This window comes from Mirounga leonina, unplaced genomic scaffold (assembly GCF_011800145.1).
Source record: "Mirounga leonina isolate KUSES-001 unplaced genomic scaffold, KU_Mleo_1.0 Mir_82, whole genome shotgun sequence".
Classification (NCBI taxonomy): domain Eukaryota; kingdom Metazoa; phylum Chordata; class Mammalia; order Carnivora; family Phocidae; genus Mirounga; species Mirounga leonina.
Window position 1 is genome coordinate 10,690,192 of NW_023270825.1, and position 9,236 is coordinate 10,699,427.

Genomic DNA, 9,236 nt, shown 5'->3' on the forward strand with positions numbered 1-9,236 from the left:
ATGGGAATTGCCATAGGAGAGTGAAGACCCAAAGAAGCAGTTGGAGCAAAACACCTATATACTAAGCTGGACAAAGAGTAGTAAATAGAGAAAATAGGACAATACAAAGTATCTTGAGTCAGAGCGGTTAATTGTAAAGTGACTAGGAAGATAAGGCTTAGTTGAACAGGATTTGTTTGTATACATTTCCCCTAATCTTTGACTCTCAAACTCTCTGTCTGATGATAAGAATGTTTCTTTCTTCCTGGGATAGGCAAGACATCTTTCACATCTTTCAAGGTATCAGTCATTCTTCTGGGCACTTTGACACATGTGTTTTCATTTCACTTAATATTTTAGACTCCAGGAGATTCAGAAAAACACTTGGAAACAGAATCATTACATGCAAAGCATAAGGAGAAATAGAATTTTCCTTTTTATCATGATTTCAAAAACCCAGCTTCCTGGGGCGCCTGGGTGGCTCAGTCTGTTAAGTTTCCAACTCTTGATTTCAGCTCAGGTCATGATATCAGGGTCATGAGATTGAGCCCCGAGTCAGGCTCTACACTGAGCATGGAGCCTGCTTAGAATTCTCTCTCTTCTTCTCCCTTGTACCTCCCCTCACTTGTTTGCTCTTTCTCACTCTCTCAAAAAACACACAAAAAACATAGCTTCCATACTGTATTCCAGAAAGGAGCCTAGGGAGGGATTTCAGTGGATGGTTATGTATGATAGAAAAAGGAAGGAACAGAATGGAGTAGCAGAAAACGGTATACACAGTTAATGAAAGGAATGACTCAGGTTTTCAGCATAGGTGTCCAGGTGGATCGGGTGGATGGGGTACCATTTGCTGATGGAGGGAGCAGAAGGAGGAACAGAACACAAATTCAGGTCTCTTGATTCCAAGTGACAGAATCCCACTGTTTTTACCCACTCCCAACCAGTTTAAGATTTTAAAAGGGGGGAAGTAAGGGCAACTTAATGGCTCATCAACACAAGAAAACCAAGGGTGGATTTGTTTAGGGCACAGCCATGCCCCAATGTTCAAATGATGTCATGGCTTCCCCTTCTATAAGCTCTCTGTTTCTGCTTGTGGTGTTCATTCCTACTGCTCTTGGCTTTCTCCTCAGAGCTAAAGAAGAAAATCTACATTGTCCTCTAAAGTCATAATCGCAGAGATATAGATTAAGAGGAAACATATCCTAGGATAGCCTGGCAGAAATTTTCAGAAACAACTTTGATTGGCCTGGTTTGTCAGATGTCCACCTAGATCTGTATGACTCTAGGACCCATTCTGTTCACCACTACTGAATATTATCTTAGCACTAGCCATTTTTCCCCCAGTCTGTCTTCCTGTTTAGACTCTAAACTCCTCAAGGGCAAAGAATCACTTATTTTTTTAGCCTGAGCATGGGCACTGTGCTTGGCACATGGTACTGGAGGCTTTAAAAAATGTGTTGGACTAAAACTAGACACATCTAAACTCTGATGGATGTGTAAACTGAGTTGCTTCAGTATCTTGAAAGTGTAGCTAAGTGGTATGATAAGAGACCACAAGGTGGATGAATTAAAGGGTGGAAAACATCATGGAACACTTATGCTTGGATTTTGTGAGGGTGAATAATACCCAACTGGTCTACTAGAGTTCTCTGAATGTGTAGATGGACAAAAGGACAAGGTAGAACAGCAGACCTTACTTGGTGTTTCAAAACGCCTTTGATAGGGGCGCCTGGGTGGCTCAGTCGGTTAAGCATCTGACTCTTGATTTCGGCTCAGACCATTATCTCTGGGTGGTGAGATCCAGCCCTGCCTCTGCTCCGTGCTGGCTGTGGAGCTTGCTTGAGATTCTCTCTCTCCCTCTCCCTCTGTCCATCTCCCTTAAAAACAAAACCAAAAAGCCTTTGATAGAATTTTAGATTTCTATTGTTGTTGGTTTTGTTTTAATTTTGTTTTTTAAATTGTGTCTAGGAAACAGAACCAAAGTCAAGTAAGGAGGGTCAGGAATAAGTGAGAAAGTGTAATGATGGGGACGGATCTTTTTTAATGAATTATCAAGAAGGGGTATGGACAATAGAATTTTTAGTTTGCATGTAACAACTCTTTCAGTTAATGCAATACTTAGTTGATTAAGACAAAGATAAATGAATGGGAACTACCTTGCAACACAGCCCCCCCCTTATTGTTCCAGAGTCAGGCAGGGTATGTCAAGGGTCTGCAGGTCCCCGCTCCATTTTTTCTTTGGTGATGAGCTCTCTAGCCATACTTGCTCTTTCACCTTTAAAGTTAAAGAAGAAGATAATGTGGGGCACGTGTTGGCTTTGACCATGCTTTGCTTCATGGAGCAGGCCAAAAACAAGTGTGATGTGGTAGACAGAACTCGTGGCCTGGAACCATGACCACTGGGAGACTGCAGTCCCTGTGACCAACCTCAAGTTGTCCTGCCAACTCATGCTCAGTTTGGTTGACTTTCAGCTCCAACCACCTGTAACCTGCCTTCTGATGTCTGATTCTGGTCCTGTGTGGATCACCCGGCAGCACCAGATTATTGCTGTTAGCAATGACGTTTCTGAGGAAGAGAGCAAAGAAGAGGGGAGTGAGGAGGTGGAAGCTGAGTTGCACCCCATTTTGCCTGCCAAGAAATGGGGACAAGCCCTAATTCCTCTTTGGTCAGCTAGCTGCCTGCCACATACGCTTTGGACCAGATTCCTGTGCAAGTTTCAGTAATTTTAAATGGGTCTTCTCCATTGAAGAGGAGGGTTGGGGGGGCCCTCAGAAGCGAAGGGGGCCCCATTCTCCATAGCACCCTAGTGTTCTTCTAATCCTATACCATGCCTGGCGCTTCCCTTTTCTCCGGGAGTGGGAGGAACCCTGAACTTCTATTCTGACCCTCTCCCCCCATTTGCTATGAGGTTGAAAGCCAGCATCTGAAGCTCAGGATTACACATTTTTAACACTTTTTACATTTTTGGATAAAGGTTGGAAGGATGCCAAAAAAAAAAAAAAAAAACCCAACCGAAAAACCCAAATTCTCCAACCACATATGAAATGCTTGGATAAAATAATAAAGGACCAAGAGATGATGAAAAACATGACAAAATGAGAAATTGCTCTTATTCTTGTAAGCCTAGAGGTGGTTTGAGAACAACAGAAAGACTCGCTGTGACTTGGAAAACTTGTTTCTCAAAGGGTGGGTGGGGACTGAAAATGAAAATACTTTCAAGAGGATTTTAAATAAATTCCCAGAGGACAAATACATCGGGTATTTCTAAGCCCTACCTGAGAACTGTGAGGGGTGATGTGCCTGGCGACCAGGGTCAGAATGTCTGGACTTCTAGTCTGGGCTTGCTCACGCCTACTTATTAATGCTGCGTGTGTGCCCCAGGGCAGACCACTGAGGATTTCCGAGACTATTTCTTAGCTGTAAAACGACTGTAACCGTAATACCTGTCCCGACTACTTCAAAGGGTGGCTTGGTGTTCAAACGAAGCCATGTATTTAACGGTGTTTTAAGCACTACAAGGTGTTTAATAAATACCAGGTGTTTTTGTCATGGCATCGCTGGAATTATCGCAAACTCCCAGACAAGGGGCATCCAGGGAAGGGCGATTTGGCTCATCCAAGCAGAGATCATGCGCTTTCATCAATTCTTGTCCCTCATTTACGGAGACATTTTGTTGAGGAAAACTTTTCCGTGTCTTTGAGATTTTTGTTTTAAACCTGCTATGGCAAGTAGCAAGGTGCTGCCTATAAAAGCACCACGCAGACAGAGGTGAAGATAAACTGCCTAGAAGCCGCCGAAACGCCGAGATTGTCAGAAAGGAGTTTTCCGCGGAAGCGCTGCCTTCTCTGACAATGCAAGATGTGCGATCGATCAGGATGCCGGCCGCCAAACGGCAGCATGAATTGGGTAGAACTGATCGTCCAGTAACGTAGTTATTATAATTCCGTTCTGACACATTTAATGATTTGTCACAATTCCCCGAAGGAAGCAGGATGCCGCAACGCGCTTCAAACTCCGGACGTCCCGCGCTGCGCTGCCCAGCGTGGAGAAGAAATAATGCGCGCGCACTCGGCTTCGACCGCTGCCCGGGCCCACGACCCGCCTCTCCGGCCCGGCCCGGCCCGGCGCGCGAGCCCACGTGACCGCAGGCGCGGCGGCGACGGCGGGGGCGGGGGCGGGCGGGAGCTAGGGCCGGCTCCGCAGCGCCGCGCAGGCGCCCCAGGGCCGCGCCGAGCCGAGCCCCTCCTGCTCCCTCTAGGAGTCAAAATGGCGGCGAGGGGAACCTGGAGCAGCCCCGGAGCCTGAACCACTGACAGGAGCGGAGAGGGCGGCGGCGGCGGCGGCGGCGGCGGCAGGAGGAGGATGGCCGGGGGTGCTGGCGCCGGTGCGGACGGCGGTGCTGGTGGCGGCGGCGGGGGCGACGGCCGCGGCCCCAGCGGCGGCAGCAGCAGCAGCGGCGGGAGGAACCTCCGGGGTGAGTGTCCCTCGGTGTCTCTGAGGCTGGGAGCCGAGGCTGTGCCCGGCGCCGCGCGGGGCGTCCCGGCAAGGAAGGGGCTGTGCCTAGGAGGTGGGGGCGCCGGGCTGGGGCTGGGCCGCCGCGGGGGGCGCCAGGCCGCCGGCGGGGGAGGGCAGTCGTGGGTCTGGGGCTGAGGCGGCGGCGGCGGCGGCGGCGGCGAACTGACCGGTGCCCGTGCGCTCCCGGGGGCAGACTGGGCTGTGCGCCGTCGTCCCGGGGGCAGAGGCGCGAGGTGTGGCGCTCGGGGCGGGGAGAGCAGCCCGAGGTGGCCGCGACGGCGGCCTGGCCGGCTCCGGGTTCCAAGGGGCGGGACCCGCCGCTCCCAGGACGCCGGGAAACCGCTCCCCAGATTCGGACGCGTTTTACCCGGCTGCGGGGCTGCGACCGCCCCGGGGTGGGCGTGAGAGCGGCCGGCAGGAATAGGGGAGGGAACAGGCCTGCGGACGGCTGCGCCCGGGGAGGAGAGAAGTTCGATCGTCCGGGTAAGTTACTGTTCCGGGATCAAACTGGAATTGCGTTTTGACAGGTTGGGAGGAAGACAATACCTGGTGTTTGATAAAGGAGTCTGTGCTTGGAGTACTGCAAGGGCTGAAAGCGTGCGTTTTCAGTGCCTTATCATTTGCACAGCTGTTTACTAGCCTTACCCCGAGGATGAGAACTTTCTCACCGTCTTTTTGGAGAAGCTCTGGCGAGTGTTGTTTCTGCTTTGAACTACAATAGCACCCCTTCACATACCAGCACAGATAATACTCTGGATTAGGCCTAATTTACAGAAGCAGTCTTGGTTATCTTTACCAGAGAGATGTTCCTTCTGCCAAAACATCTTATTGTCATGAGAAAATAGGCATTTTTACAGAATTACTTAGTTTTTTTTTCAACTAACCGAATCTTTTGTCTCTGAATGGCATCTATTTCTTTTAGATTGTTGAAATACATTACTTTCTTCCGGCAATGTGGAAGAAAGATTTGAAATAGCAAGAGTCATACATGTGAATAGAAGCTGTGATTAAACTTGTCCTGGAATTTTGGAGTCAGAAAAACCTTTAGAGATCTGGTATGACTTGTTTTAAAGCTGAGAAACTAGGCCCAGGGAGATGAGTGACTTGCTGTGGGTCCTACAACTGGCTGGGGATTGGGCCAAAACTAGGATCTGGGCCTCCCTACGCCCCCATTTAGAGAGCTCTTCTCACTACACTCCTGAGCCTGTTACTCCTCACTGATGGCATTCTTCACCAATACTGGTTCCCATCCCTAGGTCTTTGTGCGGTAAAGTTGAAAGCAGAAATGAGAAAGCGCCTCACTCTCATTCTGACAGCTACCCTCAGTTACCACAAGTAACTGATGAGACGGTTTTCCCTAACCTGAATTTAATAAAACTGACATTTCATTTTGAGTTTTCATAGGCCTATAACTATATTTTCACCCAGTTATAGGCATGGCTCATTCTTGCATGCATTCAGTAAAACCCATACGTAAGTCAATATTCTGTCCCACAAAGCCTAACTATTCTACTGTTCTGTGCCCCAGTACCAGCATTTAAACAAGTTTTGTATGAGACTCTGATTTTAAGATTTAAAACACCCGTGTTTGCTAGGTTATACCGCCTAGTTTCCATGTATTTTCTTAGTGAATTACAGCAGTTTTCTTTGTTGTGTGTCACAGATTAACCTTCAGAAATGCAATAATGTCAAATGATTCTGATCATGTTCTAGTCAGTGAAACGCACATATCAAAGTTGTACCTTGTGTTCAGTTACCCTGGTGATTATTGAAAATCTGCTTTGCGTTTTGCATTATATTAGTTGTGAGAGGAGAAAAAAAAGAAGTGTAATATATAGACTTTGCCCTCAGGAAAGATAAGATGTACCCTTATGAGTCTAGGAGACAATCTAGTACATTCTATTAATACAAAGAATACTGTAGGTGTTCTGGTTAGAGGGAGATGAGTGAGGCCTCAGGAGTCTAAAGAACTTCCTGGAACACTTGGGACTTGAGCTAGCCTATGAGGGTTTAGATTTACAGAGATACTGGAGCAGTTACTCTGTGAGGGAAAAGCGAGAATATGATGTGGAGATTAGCTTTGGGGGAGGGGAATGGAGGGAAATTAGGATGAGCTGGCAGCTGGATTTGGGAAACTAAAAGGAAAAAAAATCGCACAGTTGGAAGGATATCTCGAAAGGTTTGAGTACTAGATTGAGGAGATTTGGATTTCCTTTTTTTTTTTTTTTTTTAAAGATTTTATTTATTTATTTGACAGAGAGAGACACAGCAAGAGAGGGAACACAAGCAGGGGGACTGGGAGAGGGAGAAGCAGGCTTCCTGCTGAGCAGGGAGCCCAGTGTGGGGCTCGATCCCAGGACTCTGGGATCATGACCTGAGCTCAAGGCCGACGCTTAATGACTGAGCCATCCAGGCACCCCGAGGAGATTTGGATTTTCATCTTCTTGGGCAAGATATGGGAGCCTTTGTAAGGTTGGAAGCCAGATATTAGTATGACAAACCAGCAAGATGAACCTGTGAGTGATCTACAGGTTGAGTTCGAATGAGGAGAGAATGGAATGAACCAGCAATGACAGTAGCTGTTGCAGTTACCTAAATAGGAAGAGATGAGAACCTAGGCTAGGATAGAGTCCGTAGGAAGGATGCATGGCAGGTGTTGTTTTTGTTTTTATTGTGGTAAAATGTACATAAACATAAAATTTGACATTTTAACCAGTTTTAAGTGTATAGTTCTGTGGCATTAAGTACATCCACATTGTTGTGCAACCATCACCACCTCCCATCCCCAGAACTCTTCATTTCTCCCCCCTGAAACTCTATACCTGTTAAATACTAACTCCCCATTTCCCTTACCCCCAACCCCCTGGCAACCATTATCTACTTTTTGTCTGTATAAATTTGACTACTCTAGGTACCTCATGTAAGTGGAATCATACAGTATTTATCCTTTTGTGACTGGCATGATGTTTTTAAGGTTCATTCATGTTGTAGCATCTGTCAGAATTTCCTTCATTCTTAAGGCTGAATACTATTTCATTGTATGTATGTACATCCATTTTTGTTCATTTATCTGTCAGTGGATACTTGGTTTGCTTCCACCTTTTGGCTGTTATGAATAATGTTGCTATGAATATGAGTGTACAAATGTCTGTTTGAGTCTGTGCTTTCATTTCTTTGGGGTATATACCCCCCAAATTTTACATTCCCACCAGCAATGCACAAAGGCTCCAATTTCTCCACATTCTCACCAACACTTGTTGTTTTCTGTTATTTTGGTAATAGCCATTCAAATGGGTGTAAAGTAGTTTATCATTATTGTTTTTTTTTTTAAATAATTTCTACACTCAACATGGGGCTCAAACTCACAAGTACGACCACGAGTCACATGCTCCACCAACTGAACCAGCCAGGTGCCCCCATTTTAGTTTTGATTTGTATTTCCCTAATGTTTAATGATCTCTTCTTGTGCTTATCAGCCTTTTGTATATGTTCCTTGGAGAAATATCTATTGTGCTTGTTTCGGCAGCACATATACTAAAATTGGAATGATACAGAGATTAGCATGGCTCCTGCACAAGGAAGACATGCAAATTCATGAAGCATTTGGACTGTTGTGTGTCTTGGTCACTTCATTGTGCACAGGACTTGCACAAATACATGAAATGATTAAACAAACAAACACTTCAAGGATCTGATTACTGGTGACTGAGGGCAGCATATTTTCCAGGTTCTTCAAATACTCAGTAACCATTAATTATTTGATGTCTCATGCCATATTGTAACAGTCTTACTAAATTTTCTACTTTCAAAAAAAAAAATACCTATTAAGTTCTTTTTTTTTTTTTAAGATTTATTTATTTATTTGACAGAGTGGGAGAGCACAAGCAGGCGGAGCGGCAGAGGGAGAGGGAGAAGCAGGCTCCCCGCCAAGCAGGGAGCCTAATGCAGGGCTGGATCCCAGGACCCTGGGTTGATGAACTGAGCCAGATGCAGACGCTTAACCAGCTGAGCCACCCAGACACCCTGCTATTAAGTTCTTTTACCATTTTTAATCTAGTTGTTTGCTTTTTTGTTGAGTTGTAGGAATTCTTTATATATTCTGGATATCAATCCCTTATCAGATATAGGATTTGCAAATATATCTGCCATTCCACGCATACCTTTTCACTCTGTTGAGTGGCCTTTGATGCATTTTGGTGAAGTCCAACTTACATAGTTTTTCTGTTGTTGTTGCTTATGTTTTGGTGTTATATCCAAGAAATCATTGCCGAATCCAAAGTTATGAAGCTTTCCCCCTAAAAAACTCTTACGTTTAGGTCCTTGCATGCAGATACCCAGTTTTCCCAGCACCATTTGTTGAAAAGACTGTGTTTTTCCATTGAATGGTTTTGGCATCCTTACTGAAAATGACTTGATTATACCATGCAAGGGTTTATTTCTGAACTCTCTATTCTGTAGGTCTGTGAGTCTGTCTTTATGCCAGTATCACATTGTTTTGATTACTGTAGCTTTATAGTAATTTTTGAAATCTGGAAGTGTGAGACCTCCAACGTTGTTCTAAATCAAGATTGTTTTGGCTGTTTGTGGTCCTTTGAGATTCCAAATGAATTCCAGGGTGGATTTTTCAGTTTTTGCGGGGGGGGAAAAAAAAAAAAGCCATTGGGATTTTTTTAATAGGGATTGCATTGAATTTATAGATTGAAGCACTATTGACATATTAGGTCTTACAGTCCATAAACAC

At 45.6% G+C, this 9,236-nt stretch overlaps 1 protein-coding gene and 1 non-coding gene across 2 annotated transcripts; one reads left to right on the forward strand and one right to left on the reverse strand.

The window, feature by feature from the left end:
• Window positions 1–1,462: 1,462 nt before the first annotated feature.
• LOC118002489 lies at window positions 1,463–8,890 on the reverse strand. Its single transcript, XM_034992991.1, has 3 exons — window positions 8,806–8,890; window positions 3,515–4,234; window positions 1,463–2,545 (listed from the first exon to the last, which is right to left on the reverse strand). The coding sequence occupies exons 1-3, from the start codon at window positions 8,888–8,890 to the stop codon at window positions 2,448–2,450; spliced, it is 903 nt and encodes a 300-aa protein (XP_034848882.1). The 3' UTR covers window positions 1,463–2,447.
• Window positions 8,006–8,109, forward strand: LOC118002792. The gene has a single exon (XR_004677167.1). It is a non-coding gene; the product is annotated as a U6 spliceosomal RNA (small nuclear RNA).
• Window positions 8,891–9,236: the final 346 nt, after the last annotated feature.

Bases quoted from the DNA above. Each gene is read 5' to 3' on its own strand.
- LOC118002489 (XM_034992991.1), bottom strand. From the start codon at position 8,890: ATGCCAAAACCATTCAATGGAAAAACACAGTCTTTTCAACAAATGGTG. The intron at 4,235-8,805 runs GTAAGAGTTTTT...TTTGACTCCTAG, and splicing joins CTGCATGCAAGGACCTAAAC to AGGGAGCAGGAGGGGCTCGG. The intron at 2,546-3,514 runs GTATTTATTAAA...TCTCTTCCTCAG, and splicing joins TGCCATGACAAAAACACCTG to AAACGTCATTGCTAACAGCA.